General features: G+C 36.9%; 1 protein-coding gene across 1 annotated transcript in view; it reads left to right on the top strand.

The window, feature by feature from the left end:
• The first annotated feature begins 704 nt into the window (after positions 1-704).
• CTNNA3 (catenin alpha 3) overlaps positions 705-20868 on the top strand; it is a 497320-nt gene continuing 477156 nt past the window's right edge. Inside the window, exons 1-3 of the mRNA XM_014940453.1 lie at positions 705-857; positions 12317-12423; positions 19235-19427. Coding sequence (XP_014795939.1) covers positions 12322-12423; positions 19235-19427 — 295 coding nt within the window. The 5' untranslated portion in view covers positions 705-857; positions 12317-12321. The remainder of the gene's footprint in view (positions 858-12316; positions 12424-19234; positions 19428-20868) is intronic.

Below are 20868 nucleotides of genomic sequence, written 5' to 3'. Positions count from 1 at the left end.
TTTTACCTCTGAATCGACTAAAAGTAGCCAAACTGCTGTGGTTGAAATTTTCCAAAAAGAAAATTCAACCTCACACATGGATATCTTACAAATTTTCAGACTGAATAGATTAAGACCGTTAAGATCTTAAGCAGCAGAATAGAGAGTCTCCAGCAGAATAGATACCAGTATTGAGCAACTTAGGCCTTTTCAGAGTTTCCAGCGCTTTTTTTACATGAGGGCTATTTTGTACTATACTTCAGGGTACTAGCGACTTAGCAAAACTTTGCTCTTGTCTATTTCTTAAATGGCTACCTTGGTGGAAAATCTTACAAATGTGGGATTATCTATCTGGAAATATGTTTTGAGTATTTTATGAGGGTAAATGAGGAAGATTGTCATGTACAGCATTATTTGTATGAACTCTAATGATATATACATTACTACTATATTTGACCTGGGTTTTTCAGTAATGACCTTCGCCTTCCTTCTTCCCTTTTCCCTCTCATGTTCAACCTAAACTTCATTGATTTTTGAGCAGGATTTGCCATTGACTTTGATTGTCTCTGATTTAGGGTCTAAAAGCTCAATGTCAAACCATGTTTCCGAGACCAGGAATGAGCTTAGGGCTTCTTTAAGTGGTATTTTCAGTAGCAAGTTGTCAGTGACGTCAGGAACTAACAGTTTAGGAGGAGGTCCCAAATGGGTACTGCCCTCCCTGTTTTGACTCTTTTCCCCTCCTATTTTATTTCTCATAGATGAGGAATGACAGGCAACCATTTGCTGTCTCATGTCAGTGCCTCTGGAGTCAAGCTGCATCAAAGAAGTTATTCACAGAGCTGTTTCTAGGATCTCCTGTTAGCTTCTTGATACAGAAGGTAAGATTGAAGAAGAATGAAGGGAGTTTTCCATGTAGTGAAAGAATATGAAGCTGTGACTGGAACTATAGTTGCTTAATCAAGCAATCACTTCAAAAGTTTGAGTTAAAAAGCTGGTTTTCTTAACCAACTTTCTAGAAAAGGAACTTTTAAACGTGATTTTTTTAAAAGTTCTGAGTATTTTTAATCATCATGATCTTGTTATTTGAAGCCAGTAGCCAAAGTGTGCAATGTGTTTGCGTATTTTCCAAATATGAAAAAAACATATGGGAATAGTCAAAAAGGAAGGATAAAATGTTGCATTGATGCTGTTATTTTTAAAAGTTTAACTTACCTCCTGGTACTTTTACATCTAATGCAAGGAAAGTTTATGTAAACATGTTTACCACCGTAGTGTTGAAAATTCTGAATTACTGTAAAAGGCAATTTTATAGAATTATATTTAAAATATAAAAGGCACCTGTTCATAAGTGAAGGGTAATGGAGGGCTGTTACATTTGATATAACACCATATTTCAAAACCTTTATGTGCACTAAGACAATTTTCTATTATGTAAAATCCATTTGGAGTCCTCTTATTAAAACAAGAGCTATATTCAGAGCTAATGAAGCCCAAAAGACATCCAACAGCAAAGAATTAGCCCTGGTGACAGGCATTTAGAAAAAAGCATAATAAATTGTTGCTGTTCTGTTCTAAGGTGGACTAGTTTCCCCACACCGACCAGCTCATTAGGAATAGGACAAAGTTTGGTTGTTCTGGTGTGGGTATTTGGTTTGGTTTTTTGGTGTGTATTTTTTGGATTTTGTTTTGTTTTTTTTTAATTTATTTTATGGTTGCTCTTTAGCCAAATCCTTTTGAGTTGCAGTTAAGAGTGGAGGTCAAAATGAAAACAGGAAGGTTTTCAGTCTTTATTTCTGAAGCTGTTTCACTGGAAATGAGGTATCAACTAAGTAGGGTTTTTCTTCTGAACCATGTTTTGATATGAAACTGATTGAGTTGATAGAAGAAGTAGGGTGTTGTGCAGCACCAGGAAGAATTAATTTGTATGTCGGAGGTCTGTCCATGTGTACAGCCATGGCAAGGTGGGATTATGGTTTTGCTTAAAAGTTGTTTTTCTGTCCCCTGTTTTTTATATCATGCTTTTGTAGGTGCTAGCTAACTAGCTGCTTGCCAACATCCAAAATCATGCAGTTTCTGAGAACAATTTCTCTTATATTTTCATGCATATGTCAAATTTTGTGTATACTTAAGAAGTATCAATCACATGCTGTCCTTAATTTTGCAGTTGTTTTATGCATGTTGGTAGACAACAGGGAAGAATTATAGTGTTTGGGTCATTGGACAAAACAAATAATGCAAACCTTTATATCAATTTGAAAATAGTTCCATAAAATGGTATGTGATAGTGAAGCATCCTGGGGTAACGCGTTGGTATGAAACAAGAAAATCAGTTGGCAAGAGTAGCAGCTCTATGAATAGAAGGCAAAACCAAGTATTTCAGCCTCATTGCAACTGAGTAAGAGAGATGTTTATTAGGCAAAACAGTATAGTATATTGTTGTGATAGATAACCCTCAGCAAATAACAATGGGAAATGAGGCGATTGCACTTAGCAAAAATAAAATTTAGTAACACATCGTGGAATTTTTTGTTGTCTTTTTTTTTTTTTTAATGAGTTGAACAATATCCTATTTTTAGTGGAAGGTCAACTTGAACTTTATTTAAACAGAGTCTCTGGTTCTGAATAGAGATAGGAACACTTTAAAAGTGATAACAAAAGGGAGGGCTTGGAGCCAGACCTCCTTAACCTATCATTACCAGCACAGGATAGCCATCCATGTAGGAACTTTGTGCCACTTGAGTAGAGAGGGGTCCTGGTTCCGTGCTCAAAGTGCATGCAGTGAAAATAGCACAGAGACTCATGTGGAAGGATTTTGTTTTTTCTTTTAGGATTTGAAATGGGTCCAAAGAGTATTAATGAAAACCTTTTCCTTTTGAATGAAATGCTGCCATCTGATGTTACACCCCCTTTTTTTTTTTTTTGGTCTTTTTTGAAGTAAATGCTTTTTCAATATCTTAAATGTTACAATGTGCAGTTTTGAGACCAAAAACTCCAGTACCTGCAAAAACATTCCTGTTATGAAGATAAGATTGGTAAAGCATTTCTAAACCAAGGAGGATCTTTTTTTTGATTCTGCTGTCACCCATAATGATGCATATCCATTAGAATTTCATTGATATCAGTGGAATTATTTAGTTTACTGCTAATACAGTGAGAGCATTGTCAGGTTCAAAAGTTTCCATGGTTACACTTAAGTAGAGAAGATTTTCCTTGCTGTGGCTGTAGGCTCAGGACCAAAACAGGCATTTTTGGATAGCTGTTTGTTGAAAAGGAGAGTCTGGCATGCTAGTGCAAAGCCAGAAGTTCTGTAGCTGCTCAGGCTGTAGGATTCACACCTCTGCTGGAAAATCTCCTAGAATTTCAGTGTGTTTCAGCTGGCCAGAAGCGCATGCATTGAACCAAGGCAGTGATTTTGATAGTATCTTTAGGGAGAAGAATGTATTAGCTTACTTTACTAAGAATAAGAAATACTAATATCTGGGTAACTTTGATGCGAGTATGAAAAATGAGTGTATATTATTTAGATTTATAGTGTAATTTGTATTTGGAAATGTCTTACTCTTCTTAGCCTGTTCATTGGCCTCAGTTAAAGCGAGTGTCAGTAAGGTGCTTTAGTGACTAGGTGGTTGTGTCCCAGCACCCCATTCCTGATTCTGCCACTGGCATTCTGTGTGATCTTGAGTAAACAATTTTTCCTCTGTGATTCTGTTTCCTTATGTGACATTGGAAGATGACCTCTGCTTGAAAAAGTTCTTTGATGGAATGCACTGTAGAAATGTTCTGAATGTTAGAACCCTGGGAAAAGTCTTCATTTGCTATCTCACTAGATATCAGAAAGTCTGCATGAGACAAGTTTGTTGAGGTGTAGTGCTTTCCCCATCTCAAACTTTTTTCTGATAAACTTGAATTAAAGCTTTTCACGCCATTAGGTCAGTCATAACCTGTTCCTTTGCATGCAGATTTTCTGGTATCCAGTAAGAACTAGGCTTATGCTGTGTTCTTTTCCTTGTTAGATTCATCATAAGGGGTGATATAGGAATCTATTTATAACGAAAACTGTGTTGAAGAACCTGGTGGAAATCTTGTGTCCTTGAGAATTTCAACTGCTTTTCAGATGTGGTTAAGTTGGCCAATGGATTAAAAAATTGCTCTAGGGAGGAACTAGACACAGAGGGAAGTGAAAGGGAATGTAAGAAAACCTGTTTGTTTTCTTTTTGCTCTCAGTGTTAAAAAATTATCATCCAGTTACTTCACTGCAAATATACACTGAAATGCAAAGCCTGTTTGAATAAAGTAGCCTTCAGTGAATAAGTGTTATTAACAGATTTGAATCTTGCTACTTTCTTCAGTTCTCCAGCTCCTCTTCCCTTGGTGGTGTCTTTGCACTGTCAGACATGCTTCCTGTTACTAGTGATAAGAAGTGATAAAATTTGAGGTGGTTAGAGTGTAACCTCACAGTTTTGTATGGAAGTTTAAATAATTGGGCAGGTGCATTATAGACTTTTCCCTGGTGCTAAATGGGCCAGATCCTTCCCAGGTGTCAGGGGTATTGCTCCATTCCAGGGCATGGTCTGGCCCACAAACTACAGCTGGTCTTCAAGCAAAAAAAAGCCTGTGCTGTTGTATTGCAAACAGAACTACTACATTTTAGCATTCTGAATATCTTATTTCCTGTATCAGCTAGAGGATTTAAATAAAACACAGTGACTGTTTTTGTGGCTTCTATAAAACCTGATTTGCACTTACTATACTGACTCTGTAGCAAAAAGACTAACAAATTTGATTCCAGAGTGGTGTTGGCACTGATTGATGAAGCTGTACAATAAATATTAAAATTAAGAACAAATAAGAAAACATATTATATTACATATTCCCAGCAACATTTCACATCTTGGAAGTCCTCAGATGTCCTGTCCATGTGTATCTTGTTTAAAAATACTAATCCAGGCTTCTTTGCTTTAATATTTTTTCTTGCCTTCCCTGTTTTTTAGAAGCCATTAGGCCTGTGCATTTTATGAAATTGATAGGATAATATATGATATGTCAGTGTAGAGCAACATACCAAAGAAAAAAAAATACTCAAACCAAATTTGGTGCCAAGTTACTGTGCGAGAGCCTTATGAATCCCTTTGCTGTCCAGCTCAAAAGTCTGAGACTGAGTCATTGCCTGAGGCAGAAGTTGGCATACAATCAGAATGTATGGGAAAACAATAGCTGTGATGAAAACTATAAAAATAAGCACCCGAAGTATCAGTAATGACGTGGTTCATGTCATCTAATTGTTCAGAAGCTTTTTAACTTTAATTTTTTTGACATGTTTGTGCTCTAGTATATAGCTTTAAGGATGCCCATCCCCCTGCCACCCCTCCAGCAGCCACTGTGTCCTGTCAGTCATCCTGAAATACACTGGAGAGCTTGTGAGGCAGTCCCTTGCAGATGCCTCAGAAGCCAAATAGTGAGCCATAGCAGTTGCACTGAAGTTCCTAACACAAGGAAATTACATAGGCAGTTGCTTTAGTGCTGAATATGGACCATTTATATTCTAGGATAGGTGAGTGATGTGCTGTTGGCTTTCTAATGATCTAGCAGGAAATGGATTCTAAAGATAACGTTTTCTAATTTATGCAGATTATCTCTGGCTCTGCTTTCTGACACTAATTAGTTTATCTGTGTCTGTATACATCGTACTTATAGATTGTTTAAAAGCTGCAGGTACTATGTTCACATTGTATTGCAGATAAATACAAACTTTGACTGTTTTTCCTGTGTCTTTTTTTCTTACACAAAAAGACTCAGCAGTTTGAGTTTGGACATGTCTGCTGAAAAAACAAAATTCTCATTATCTTAAAGTTTGTAGCACTTGGTAGGAGCGTGCAGGTGGTTGCTTTTCTGGCTATTCTGAGGCAGAACTGTATCTTGTGACACATGCTTAACATCCTAAGTGTTGTATGAGATGCTGGTCTACAGTGCTGAAATTGCCTACTGTAAAGGTTAATTTAACTGAGTGCGAGGTTATAGCAGCCTTTTACCAAAATATCTTGCAGTCAAGATTCCTGCTGTAATTAGAGGGCATATTATACTGGAGTAGACATATACATTTTAGAAAAATAGAAGATGGACTGTGGTTCTTCCTTTTTCCTGAGGCAGGCACCAAAATGATCTGTAAGGACAGAAGTTCACTTTCTAAGTGGAAATATCAGTGAAAACCCCAGAATGATCTTTACTGGATGCCTGTTTTTGTAGCACCTATAAGAATGATAGGACCGTTAGAGTTGGAAGGGACCTTAAGGATCATATAGTTCCAACCCCCCTGCCATGGGTAGGAACACCTTCCACGATACTTGGTTGCTCAAAGCCATTAATCTTGCCTTGATGTAAAAAATAATAATAATAAAAATCCTATTTAAGTACTGATTAGCTAATACGGTAAATAACAGTAAGGAAATCCAGGTAAGTTAAAAATACTTAGTTGCAGAATCAAAATAATTTAAGATTTTGCAGTCTTCACTGCATTGGCTTGCAAGATTGAATTCCTATTTTGGCTGCTTTACTTTTTTTTTTTCTTCCCCTTAAAAAGACTAGAATCAGCAAGTAAGCCTTAAGTAGTTTATTTATACCTTAGAATATAATTGAAATTTTCAGAAACAATCATTTTTGGAATTGACTTTCAATTGATAACTTATGGGCCTGACCCAAGACTAAAAAGCTACTGTTGAGTTCAAAAGCCATTTGAGCCAGGGCTTAAGCAAAGAATAGAAATGCTTATGTTAGGTAATATGCTTAGGTTAAAAAAAACTTCAAACCTAAACAAAAAAAACCCAGCACAAAAACCCAGCAAGGGGAAAGTCACAGCAGATAGATTCACATTTTTCTGATCTGCAAAAATGGAATTGGATTTGTAACACTTCCCAAGTTTGAGACTGCTCAGTGGTAGGATTCTGGAGCACAGTGATCTCTAGTAAGAGAAAGTGACTATAATTACAACTATGTTTTTGTCTGCCAAATTTTAGAAAAGATCTGATCATAGTAGACGGTCTGTAGCACAGGAAGTTGTGCTGAAAGAATGGGGATCAGTGCTTGCTGCAAGTAGCAAAGGTTTTATTTCCCTTGTATCAAGGAATTCAGGGGAAGCCACCACAAAGTTAAAGCATGAGTGTATATGTAGAAAAAAAACCCCTGAAAATCATCTAGTGATTTCTTCAAATCTCAGTAGAAACATGCATTGCTGTCTCCATCCAGTTCTTACCTGTCCCCTTGCAACTGATTTATGTCTTGACAAGAAAAAGGTTCACAGTGCAATCGATACCACGTATTTCCAACTGTTGTGATGGTTTTCAAGAAGTACTCATATACTGGGAGGCTTGTGCAAATGACAAAGATAAGGCTTGTGAACGAGCAATATCATAAAGATTTTTATTTTTTTAAAAATTGGAATAAAAGGTAGATTCATTGAAGTGTTTGTGAAAGATTTAAGGAACCAGTGAATTGCAGCTGCTAAAGAAAGTCTGTCTTTTCAAGAGTGTGAAATGATGCGGTTTGATGCAATCCCAGTGAAGCTGGAGGAGAGTATCTTGTTGAATTCAAAGGCTGTTTGACTCGGGGGTAAATACAGCAGAAACAGCTTTTCAGTAATGTGGGTGCTTCTCTGCTGTGTGTTCACAGGCTGCACCAACATGCTGACAGGTAGGCACAGAAATGACACACTATTTGCCAACACCAGAGAGTCAAACAAAGATGCATGCACTACTATTTTTATTATGGGAGACACACTTTAAGAAGCCATTAAATAGCAATGCAGGAATGAATTGCAATCGAAGCTAACTGAAAAGCGGGGATGTGAATGATATTTGTGGCTTGCAGAGCAAGTTATTAGTACTGTGGGAGATCTCACATTAACAGGTTAAAAAGGGTCTTCTGTTAATGTTTGCTGTCTTTAATTCTAGAGATTGTGTGGAGCTCTGAATGTCAATGTGAATCTTGTTCCAAGTTACTGATAGCTCCCTTGCTAGTACAGCAAATGTTGCTGGAAATAACTATGTAGAAGTAGCTACAAGAAAACTTGAATTTTAATCTGGTTTGCAGACACAGAACCTTTCTGAATATTCATTGTTCAATAAAATGATGTGGTTAATAGGTGCTGGCCCTTTGAGATTGCATTTTGTACTAGATGTCTCACTCTTGAGGTTTACAGACTTTACATACATAATTATATACTTAGTATATTTCCAAAGAGTTACATGGCTGAGAAATTGGTTTCACTTCAGTTTTTAGTTTCCATAGACAACCAATGGGTATTAACGTAAAGAATCACTACAGATTAAAGTAATCATAAAAAAAAACCCCTCCTTGTGTGAGTATAGAGTGGGCATGTTTTTGGCCTGAGCTGTAAGAATAAGCTCTTGTTGCAGAGCTCAGTTCCCCAGGGATGTTATGTGCACAATGTAAAGAAACCAGGAGGATTTGCGCTTTCGCCATGACCTGAGTTGTATGAAGCCCTCTGGGTGATTGTGAATTTGTCTCTTACTGATTCCTCCGCTAAACAGCAGATGGAAAGAGCCTGCCTTATTTCTTTCTTTGTTGCAAGATACACAGCGTGTTATCAAGAACTGATTACAATGTTTGTCTTTTTTTTTTTTTTTTTTTCCAATGTTATGGTTCTGTAAAGACTAAATGGTGTCTAAAATACGCAGTCAGATAGAAACTGTATAAAGCTTTTGTCCTGAAGAATTCACTTTGCTTAAAAAAACCCCAATAACCATAAGCAAATGCAACAACAAAAAATAGCCAACCAACCATCCCCCACCTCAAAAATCCAACAGAAAGCCCCAACAACCTGAAATATTTTATAATCCTTCACATTTGAGAGATCCTTTTTTAAACTGAATGTTACTGAGATACTAAGATGTGTGATAATGGTCATCTAAACTATTGTACTGTTTGGGGACATATGGGATAGTTAATTGTGAAGTTATGAAGTCAAAAGAACTGCCAAAATGAATGGAGGGGTCATTGGATATTACAGACATAAGGATAACGTATGTAACCTCTAGTTTACTCTCAGTGCAGCTTTGTAATCTTAGAAAGTCATTGTTAGTTTTCAGAAATCTTATTGGAATTAAAACTGAAAGGAACAAAGGCTGAGCTTTGAAACAACAAAACCAGTCTTAGCAGGAAAGAAGGATAAAGAGATTAAGTTAGAATTATTTTAAGTCAGTACCTCAGCCAAGGTAGTTACCCATTATTTCTTGCCTGTATGGAGCTCTCCTTATAAGGTGCAAACAACTGAATGCTCCTATGGAAGTAAGAAATGGGCATGACTACTTAATAGAGACTTGCCCTCATTGACCATTTTTCAGACGTTTCATCTGTATAATCTGGTTTAATCTGTTTTCACACTCTGGTTACTTCCTTAGTACAGAGGGATAAGGAAAACATAGTTAGTTCTACTTACTCAGATGTAAGCGTTTAAGAAATTATTCCTGAATACAGATGATTTAAATGATGTAAGCTTTTTTGTAAACAAGTTCCAGTGTTGGTCTCAGTGTATGCCCATACCATGTTGTATTTTTACCAGTCAGATTGTGTGTGTGCTGCCATTGCACTCCAACTAAAACAAAACAACCCACCCAAAACCCCAAAGAAACTGAAGTGGGAAGGGTGGTGGTGGTGGGGGAGAAACAGGTGAGCAATCTGCAAGTGTGGGCAACTTTTCTTGTGCCTAAGGAGGTTCTGAAAGCGGTATGTGTGAAGGTGAGGAATGCAAACCAATTGTTTGTGGATTGATAGGCACAATAGAGAGTTAGGACTGATGAACCACCAAACTAAGCCTTAACATTCCCTCTGTTCCCAATGAGTCAGATGAGGAAGGGTTGGCTTCTATTGCTTCTCTGTAACAGGTTGATCCTTGGTGATTCAGAGTTGCTCTCTTCCAGTTCTTCTTTTTTTCATCCTGTGGGGTTTCATACCTTTTCACGCCAGTACTTTTCCTCTTGATTTATAGAGCTACTAAATACTACCATCCTGACAAATTTCTGTGTTTTTAATTTTTTTTTTTATTTTTTTAATCAAAAAATTTAAAAAGGTTTGACAGATTCATGAACAGTATGACCTTAAATAGGTGCCAGGTAGGGGTACTGTCCTCTAACATCTATCATAAACAGTTCTGGATGTTGGAGAAGTATTGGAAGAATGAACCCCAGGAAATGGCTGGGCTTGCGTGCCCTCTGTAAATAGCCTGACCATAACAAACATGCTGGGCTAGATGGACTGGTGATCTGATTCAGTAGGACATCTATTATGTTGAATGTGCACGTTGATATTTTGAATTTGTTGACTTTTCATGTTTTCTGTCTCATGTGGTTCTTCTTGGTCTGTAATTCTGTGAAAACATTAGTTAAGCAAAGTTTGGAAACAAAATATTTTGTCTTCCAGGAGCATGCCCTAACCAGCAGCCTCTAGTGCTGTGTTTTTAGCTTGTTTTGTTCTGAGCTGAGTAAGTATTTTACATTGAGTAGAACAGAACCAGCAGAAGATACTGAGTCATCCATCTCAAAGCACATTGTAACAGCTGCAGCCAAGCTTTGTGAAAAGGAGGTGTAGATTGTAGGCTTGCTCAGATACAACTTCATCACATGAGGGAGAATGTGTAACAATTTGAGCTAGCAAAAGAGCTGCAGACCTTTTCCTGACTAGGAGCCACCACTTGTTTCTGAAGCAGTGAACGATGAGGGAGAGCTCAGTTCCCTTCAAACAGAGGTTAAGTGAAACGGGGATATTTCTAAACCAGGAGTATCCTATCTACTGATTCATTGGACAGAAGGAGAACCACTGACACAAGCAATTTTGAGTCTCAAATTATATTTTCTTGGGGTTTGTTACAAGTATCTAAAAGTTAAATGTGTAAAATATGGCCACTGACATTCTAGAGTTCTCTTTCTGTTATGAATTTCCATGGAAGGAAAAGTATAATTTTGGTCAGTCTTATCTCAAGATTTTATTCTGTTTGGTCTTTTGACTTGGAATTAAAACTGAAAAATTAGTTTTTTACATATGCTATCACCTGACTGTATGCAGCTGAATCTGCAGGAACTTAAGGCTGTGACTAGTATAGCTTGTAATAAAAGAATAAACTTGGCACTTGTATAACCTTTACTAAGAATGGCAAACCCCTAAATTACCTTTAACATTAATTCTTTAATTATCATTTACATTCTCTTTGCTTACAAGTGAAATTTGGATAATTATTCTGTGATGAACAATTTGGATCTGTTTCTACACAACTTGCTGTAGAAACCCTAAACTAGTGCGTTGTATGAAATCAATGCTAGGTTCACCACAAGGTCACAATGTATCTCTTTAGTCGGCAGAATTGCAGTACCTTAGTAGTTTATTATACAGCAGCAATGGTTTTAGTAAGTCCTGCTTAAAAAGGACAGATATCCATTATTTGTGTGTTTGAAGTCTTTATTGGCTAAAAAGGCCTTGCTGAGCTATGTTTTATGGGAAGTTAAGCTACTGGAAAATTTAAAATGTCTTTTATTTTGGGGCAAGAATCAGTTGCATTCCCACTAAAGCGCAGTTATAATTCTTTGTTGGCGCACACACATTTCACTGCAGCTAAAGGCCTGAACCACGGGCCAGTGAACTCAGTGAAAACCCTTAAATTAACATCAGTGGACTTTGGATCAAGCTCCTAATGAATGATTTATTCACTTTAAAGACCTTACTTAGGTTTAATTCGATCTTACTGACTTCTGTAATAGGCTTTCTTGACTTAATCCGTCTTGACACTTAGAAAATATTTGTTATTACAGGGTGTAAAAGAACTACGTTTCACTTTCTCCTGCTGTTAGTTGCCAGGACTCTTAAGAGCTGCTGTATATATTTTTTGTTCATAAAGTGTTCATTATGACCACTGTAATTTGGCACATGGAATAAGATACAGGTATTGTGCACATAGCATTAACTTTTTTGTCCTGCAATAAATTCAATAATGTATATAATTTTTGCTTTAAAGCTCCTTTTTGTTGACTACTGGAGATCTTATATTCAAAGGTCTTCTAATGCAGTTATCCTTCTGTGTTTTTTCAGTATATAGTCAATTTAGAAATCTAGAAGAAAAGACAAGGAGTTATATGTGCTTTAAATCTATTATTTTACAGTTTATGCAAGTATCTGCATATTTTTTTCACAATTTAGAAATAAGGAATCGGAAAAATTCATATTCTTCAAGGTGGTACTATAGTAGGCAGTCTCTGGGCTCTGCCAGAGGGCAATGAGACTTGCAGTTGTGGCTAATAATTGCTTATTGCTTTTTTTTTTTCCCTTTTATACGTAGGTGAAATGTCATCAAGAGTGCCAAGTATTAAACTGAAAATTGATCCTCGGGATCTGCAGATCCAGACGTTTACAGTGGAGAAATTACTGGAACCGTTGATAATTCAGGTATTTTAATATTGCAGAAAAAAATTGGATAACAATAGACGGAAAGGAATAAGTCTGAAGAACCTTGGCTAATGATGCTATTATGAAAGACATACCCTTAGCTCTTCTGTACTTGCAGTTTGACTCGGAAACTGTCCAGGGGGATCTGTCTTCTTCCAGATTTGGTCATTTATTTAGTCGCTTCCATTTTTTGCAAATGCTACACAGTATATCATAGCAAATGTTGCATGTTCTAGCTAGTCTATTGTACGGTATTATCTAGTGGAGGTTTAAATGTACAACAAACTGCAAATGCATTTCCAACACATGAAAAGTTTCATATTGTAATTAGCGGACAGAGTGGAAAAGACAAGCCTTGAAATATGTAGGTGAAATTTTGAATTTTGACATTTTGAAAGGAATTGCATTCTGATGCATTTTAGAAGATTAAGAACAGTGTAATTATTGTATATTGCACAAACCTGTATTAGTGCTTTTGCTTCCAACTAAAGAAAACTTGGACTGAGGGATTTACAAAAATGCTTTCAAGTTTTCTGTGAAAGCTGTTTTTGGTTGGTTTTGGTGTTTGTTAGGAGGAGCAATTTTACTGTTTATTCTAGTTGTTTTTTTCAAGTATTCACTGGTTAAATATTTTTTCAAGTATTCACTGGTTAAGTATTCAGTGCCTTAGTGTGTTAAAGTTTCTCTCATTATCTCTGTATTTGATATGGATTAGAAATGTTTTTTTAATACAACAGAAAGGACCTGCTTGCAGAAGACCTGACCTCATTTTGCAATTAATGTGCGTAGCTAAGAAAGTGCTAAAAGACCTGTGTAGCAATGTTACAGAGTAAAGAACAGAAAGGACATCTTCTGTTTTGAAACTCTGGCTATTTTGAGTTTTCTCTTACTTTGTACTTAGAACAAAGATGCTGGGGCACCTGCATTTAATTAGTCAATTACACAGAGCACAAGCGTACCAGCTTATCACTGTCCATCAGCTTTGCCAAGATGATGTAGATCAAGCTACTTGTCACAGCTGCACACTGCTTATTTAGTATTCTTTTTGTGGTGCTGGATGGTATGTTTACATGGCAGTCACTGCTCTGGCTGCAGTTTGTGTAGGTACAGAAAGGTGTGACTTCATTCAGAGTTTTCTTTCAGTTGCTAATGTACATAGAATAATTTGTTGTTTTTCAGTTTGTGAGGATAGTCAGGTATAATGGCTATAAAGTAGTTTCAGCGGTTGGTTGGTTAAGATGTCTCCAAGCTCTTTGAGTAATGCCTCTTACAAGACAATAACTTTTTGTTAAATAGGTTATGTTAACAATCAACAAACAAAGCTGATACTGAGAGGATGACTGTTTGTAAATAGAGTAAAGCCATATTGAATACTGTACTGTAGCTGTTGTTCTATTTATATACTTGTATAAGAATTGGGGATATACAGTATTTTAAAAAGGTAAGGACGTATCTACCAAACTTTGTTATTTCCATTTTTTCAATTTGCAACTTCTCTATTTTTTAAAAAGGAAATAAATAAAATAGTTTTAATTAAGAGTGAAACACTTAGTATTGTACTTAAATAGATATTAAAAAAAAAATATTTTTTTTCTTGTACAACTTGTGGGCTTTATTTGACTGCACTTCATTTCACCCACACGGCTCTGACATCTTTCCTTCTCTGTCCTGGGAGCCAGTCCTTTGCCTGCTGTTTCCCTGGGCTTGCCAAGGGGTGGTGACCAGATACAGGGGAACAGTAAGATTATAATTAAAGAGCCAGCACATGATGATTGGAGGGAAGAGTACAGACATGAAGGATGAGGACAATAAAATGATGAGTATGCTTGGTGTGATGATTTTCATGTTTATTTGGACTTCTGTGTCAGAAAAGTCCTTTCTTTATTCCAGAAGTGCTGTATGTGCTCTAAAAGCTTGGAAAAGCGAAGAGGTGCTGATTATACTTTAAAACAGTTCTAGAAAAGTTGCTTTTAAAAATCAGTTAATTCATTGAAATAAGTTTCTCATTAAAAAAATAAAGTTTTGTTTTCCCCTTATGGATCTTTTGCCTCTCCCGAACTCATCCTTTTATTAATTTTTCATTACCATCGTTGACATTTCTTCTCTTATTTTTGACTTGGTCATTTTTTCCTCTGTTACTGGTTTATCTCTTCTGGAAGATTCTTATTTTCAGAAAGTAGCCTTTTCTTTTTATCATTACTTCATTTCCAGCTGTTATTAACTGAACTGCCTCTCACTCGTTTTGTTTGCCTTCATTTATTTTTGCCTGGGTGTGATTGGCGCTGTATAAAACCTCAGTTAACAGTTCAGTGGTTTCTGGGAAGTCGTCAAGCTGGAGCATCATATGTGGATGGATTATAAAATTAGTTTCAGAGTAGTAGGAATGGATGTCTCGACAGACTGCATTTTAAAACCTTCTCTTGTCTACCAGTAGGTCAGACTGTGCTCAAGCAAGCTGCTACACTAGGTATTTTTAGAGGAGATGAAGAAATGTAAATTTTGGCCTGAGTTTTGCAGGATCAAAGAAACCTGACAAAACAAAGAAATACAGTTCCAGAACAAAACAAAGGAGCCATCTAATTTTTATTTTTTTTTTAAAGCTCTTCTCAATCATCTTTAAAAAGCTTGAGTCTGTTAAAAATGGAAATGCTTTGGTTCAAAGAGATTATGATTTTGGCTCTGTTCCCTCTCTCAACCTTAATGCTTTGTTTGTTTCATAACAGAACTGTGGAAGGGAAACTTGCATTTTGAGTGGGAAGGAGACAGATAAAATTTTGAAAATGCAAAAGCGGGGATTAAAACTAATACTCAATGAAGGATGATTGAGATGCTGGAAAGGTAATAAAAGAAAACTGATCTATGATTAGAAAGAGAATCAGACCAGTCACAGATAAAAATGAATAGTGTTGTTATTATATATGGGAGAAAATTAAGGCAAAACCAGCCCATGTGGAAGTAACTTTGCAAAAGACTTTTCTAGGTTCTCTCTCTTTCCTGCAACGTGCAATTTGCAATGGTGATCACTTTGACACTATGAAAACAGTATGATGCATTGTTTTGTATCAAACCCTCTGTGACTTGGCAACTTCTCCATCCTTGGTGTAAAACAATGCCCCGAAATTCCCATGTTTGAGGGGTTGCAGGGGCGGCAGTCTCACAGCGTATCCCTCTCTGCATCCCAAACGGTGGCCTGACTCAGGGTGGTAAGTTCAAATAGTGCTCTGCAGGGGTGTGCAGAGATAGTGGCTCATATTTTGGAAGTGGCATAACTGCATTAGTGCAATCTGTGTCCAGCCTTATAAATTGTACTATCATGGAGATGTACTGCTAGCTGTGCTCTGTTTTCCATGTATTGCAAAAAAGTTTCTTTAATCTGGTCCAATTGCCCCCTCACCAGAATGGGTTCTCTCTGTCTGTGGCCTTTGTTTTATTTTATTCCAGGTGCTCTGACAACATTAGTTTTGAAAGGAAGGCTTTAGGTAAAGTTCCTATCAATGCATCTGGCACACTCAAAGTGGTAGTTGTCAAAATTGACATAATTCAGCTGACAGCTGCCTTGATGTAAATTGGGTGCATGCTCAAACAAACAATCTTTCTTTAATTCTGGGCTTTTATCAGAGATGTGCTCTGTCATGGAGCAATTAGTGTAAAGCAATCAGTACATAGCTGATGTCTAATTTTTGTCATGCCAGTGCTAGATTTACTCACAAAATACAACAGTTGGAAATTGAAAAGTATCCTCTTGCTTTATCTCATCCTCAGAGACTGAAGTCTGTTTAATCTCTTTGCTATACTATGTAATGATTACAGTTTATGGCTACAAAAGATAGGTAAATTTTACAGAATCCATGAAAACATCCATGCGTTCTAGAGTCTCTTGCATTGCTGATGGAAAAACAGACAAGTTGAAAGGCATTTATTCTCACCTGTCATCCACACTGACAAAAGCTTGCTCACACAGGAAACATACACTGTTGGTGTTAGTTCTATGTATAGGGAGTTTGTGCACGCTGATTAATCAGTGTTTATTTGTATGGGCAGTACTTTGTTATCCTCAGATGTCTGACTGGTATTTGAAACAGTAAGCAGGAGGTTCTGCTGTTGTCATTAGATCACTTTTTTTTTTTTTCCAAATGTCTAGGGATTGCACTGAACTAAATTTTTAACAAAAAAGAATGTTTTATTATTGATGCTTTAAGATACTTTGATATTAATATCAAAGGTGAACCAAATATTTTGATACTCAAAGTACAAAGATGTTGCTTCCTCAACCACTGCAATATTAAAAGATTGTCTGTAAAGGCTGGTAGGAACTGAATATAGCATTGGAAGAACTGCTGCACAGTTCCTTAGAAATTCACTATTTGGGATAACCATGACAAAACATCCCTCCCCTTCAGCCTAACAAATAATGGCAATAACAGACAACAACAATGTGATTCAGCTTTGCAGCTGTGATGGCATATGGGCTTGAAAATCTCACTTAAATAAAAAACAACCTTATGCCTCTAGCACAACTCTGTTGCTTCTCCCGGAGATACAAAATAACCTCTTGACAAGGATTTCCATTGGGTGCTGGGAGACCTGCTGCACATGGCAGTAAGAAGGTGTTAATAACTTGGAAACGCAGTCGGACATGAGAAGGATTAATGGAGCTCTGTTTTTCTTTTTTCTTATAACGATCTCATTTTGACTGTGTATTCTGCCACTGCACTACAAGCTGTGTTGACAATGGATCAAAAGGGCACTCTGTATTAGCTACTGTGTAGTTCAATTATTTCTGTGTAGGATCTGCATAAAATTTTTGCATTCAACATTGGGATTCTCTGTTAGAGAATTCAGAGTAATTATTCTGTGTTCCTAAAACTCCATGAGCCAAGAACTACCTATCAAGTTTTAACTTGAATTTGAGATTGGAAGCTGCTTCTGATATTTCCTGACAGTGATGCTGAAGATTAAGAGTCTTACAGTCAAGAATTTTCACTTGTAAAAATGATTATTTTTTCGTATTTTTCCATTTGTTTTGTTTCCTTTCCTTGTCCTCCAAAACATATGAATGAACAATACATAAAATGATATTTTGCAGTAAAAATCTGAGAAATAGACTATGTTATTTTCTGGGAATGGTAATTAAGTAGTAAAGGCATTTTTAAAATGTCTTTTAATTGACAGGTTTTTTGGACAGCTTCTAATTTTTTATAGTATTTTATGTCTTTCATGTTGGAAGTATCAGCCTGTAATCTAACTCGCTCTTAAAAAATATGATCATTGAAACTGCATTAAATGCTCTAGAAATAATGTTATAGGGCTTGTAAAAATAAAAGATATTAAGATTCTTATTCCCAGTGCATTCTCTACCAACTGGCTCATTTGTGTGCAATAAATAATTTCATTTACTTTCTTTGAGCCACAGTCAGAAGAATACCCAAGACCTGTTTAACTGTCTGAGCCAGAGGTATTTATGTTGCTGTCTCCGTGACATACCAAAGCAGTCGATGTCAAATGGCTGGTCCTTTTCCACACTAAACTCCATGCAAAGGATGTAGAGGTCAGGGCATTTGTCTTTCAAAGATGTGTTTATAGAAATGCTTCCCAGAGGATGTTTGTCAGTTACTTTTAAAAATACTGATTTATGAAAAGCACTAAAGCGTGTGAACTCATGTGCAAGGTCTGAAGGTGAGCTATGGCCCAGCCAACACACTTCTCACTGGGCACCTGTGAAAGGAGCCCTTTTCCCTAGACCAGCTCTAACCCCAAGCTGTACTGCAGCCATTAGCTAAGTTTGCCTGCTGGACTGAGAAATTCATACACATCTTTTGCTTATACAATATTGTTGGTGATTGGAACGCTGTTTAACAAAATAAGGCAATTCTATAAAATGTGTTCATTGAACACATCTAGATCTGTACTTAATATTATACTAGCCATGTTCTGGCGCAGAAAACAGGGTATAAGGAAGATTAAAAAACATCAGTGAACTTAATGAAAATAAAGTATGTTTTACAATATCTATATAAAACTTTTCTTTCAAAATCTCTTAGAAATCTTTCCTTGGTGTGACAGCTCAAGCAATGCCTTATAGTCTGTGAGAAACATTCTGTAGGAATGTGGAGGCTGTGGTCAGAAGATGAGGAATGTGGAGTGGGATGCTATATAAAAATAAGTTCTTTATGGATGTTGAAGTGCAGTGGTCAGAAGCATAATTTGGACATAACTGCAGCAAGCATGCATTCTGAGTAAAATGATGTACAATTTTTATGTTGAGAGCCACCCCAAGAATTCTGAGGTGCTGACTTCTGCCCATTGCAGTCCTCTCTTGTAAGAAGAGATAGCATTTTGAGATGTCTCTGTACTCATTTTGAGTAGTTGCTTCTGAGATTACTTGGGAGATTTAAGCTGGAAGCACAGGAAGATTCAGCACTGATTATAATTCCTGCCTTGGCTGAAGCTTCCTTAGGTAGCGTCCGTAATTTTTGTTTTTAATGAGGAAATGTTAAAATAAGCAGCGTCAGGAGTTTGCATCAGAGTTAATACAACAGTGAGATTTCTATTGTCTTTGCTTTGATCATACAGAAAGAAGAATAGGAAGATGAGGCATATTAAGTAAAATTATCTGTCAAATTTGATTGGATAGTTTTGCCCATTCTCAGTACACGTGCTGAGCTTGACTGTCTGTCTCTGTAGCAGAGGGAGTCTCATTGCTTATTCTCAACTATATTAATTTGACTTTTTTTTTTTAATTTGAAAACAACGTAAATTCACTTATTATAGAACTTACACCACTATTGTCTCTTATTTCTTTTAAATGTAGGTTACAACACTAGTGAACTGTCCACAGAATCCTTCTAGTAAGAAAAAGGGCCGTTCCAAAAGAGCTCGTGTCTTGCTAGCTTCTGTGGAAGAAGCCACTTGGAATCTGTTGGACAAAGGGGAAAAAATTGCCAAGGAAGCAATTGTGTTTAAAGAGGAACTTCATGCAGCACTTGCTGATGTCCAGAAAGAGAGTAAGTATATGACAAATAATTTAGGCACCAAAAGGAATTAGTTTAACCATGTAACGCTGGTGTCAACATGAAGCTAGGATATCCATGAGAAATGGGTTTTGATGTGCATGTCTGAACTCCGTTGTCTAATTATGTGTTCTCAGATACCACTTTTAAGGAGGTAAAGTGTGCAAGCAGGGCCCCATTACGGAAAAAAATGCTTATATCAGTGGAAGTTTTGTTGTGGTGGGGTTTTTTTACTTTTTTTTTTTTTCTCCATTGAAGACAGGATGACCCTTGTTAATTTTAGTGGCTGGTAAGCACAAATTTAAGTTAATGCATGCTTTAATGCTGTTCTTGAAATGAATTAAGGCCTTTTAGTTAAAAATTTGAAAACAGAAATCTTGCCTCTTTTGTACAGGAGTAGGGACTTAATTTTGGAAGTTGTAGCAGTTCCATTTTGAGACTTCAGTAGAAGGAAGATGGATTCTTTAACCTACTGTAAGAGTCATCCCCTCATGATAGAGCAGCTCATCTTTCAGTTTTGCTATATTCTGTTTTCTCATGACTTACCTCCCTATTTCCAACCAGGCTCCCAAAACAGGACTGAGTTTTGTGTTTCTGTGATCTGCTCAGAACTCGGTATGAGCCACTTTCTTTCAACCTCGTTGTTACTTTGTTGGTTTTTACTCTCTCCGTGAATAATCAGGGCCTTTTGAGTGAATATGAAGGTCAGGCTCAAATAGCAGTAAGCTGGATGACAGACATCCCAAATGTCTTCCTGCAGAAATCAGCCTTGAAAACTGATTCAGGAGAAGGTTCTAGAGGAAAAGGGGACAGAAGAGAAATGCTTTTAGAGTCTGGTCATTTCAGAATTATGTCCTTTCATTAATGCTCCGTGAATTTTGTAAACAAATGGTTCCTGAGGGTTGCCTGGAATCACATTAAGAGAGCCTAATGAAAGCCTTCCCAAACAAGTAGGAGCAGACAAGCAAAGAACAATGGTCTGTACCATAAAGTTATTGTCAGGCCACGTTGTTGAATGAGCCAGCAACCCCCCTTGGCTTTCTCAAAGGGCAAAGTAGCCTTCAGTTGCCTTTTCACTACTGAGCAGTGTGGTCTATGTTCTTATGCCCTGTGACAACTTGTGACTGAAGGACTGTGTGTTAATCATTTAAATCAGGTCCTTACGTCACCCTGCTCTTACTAAGATTGCAACTTAATGAAGATTTTTTTTTTTTAAAATCCTTTATTTTGTCTTCCTCCATGTGCAGCTGGGCCAGTTTCTGAGTCTCTGCTGTTGTTCAGGGTAGTGCTTATTGGCTTTTGGCTTCCTCTGGATCCAGAGACGGCTGCATTTTAGAGTTTGATATATGCATATGGTGTCTGAGGTACCTTAAGGTCCTTTGTGATTAAAAGTGTTATGACCAGCAAATATCATTGTTATCTGTCACACTGATCA

Source organism: Calidris pugnax, unplaced genomic scaffold (assembly GCF_001431845.1).
Source record: "Calidris pugnax isolate Ruff unplaced genomic scaffold, ASM143184v1 scaffold39, whole genome shotgun sequence".
In the NCBI taxonomy this organism is placed as follows: Eukaryota; Metazoa; Chordata; class Aves; order Charadriiformes; family Scolopacidae; genus Calidris; species Calidris pugnax.
Note: the sequence above shows the minus strand (reverse complement) of the source record. Positions and strands in the feature narration are given on the sequence as shown.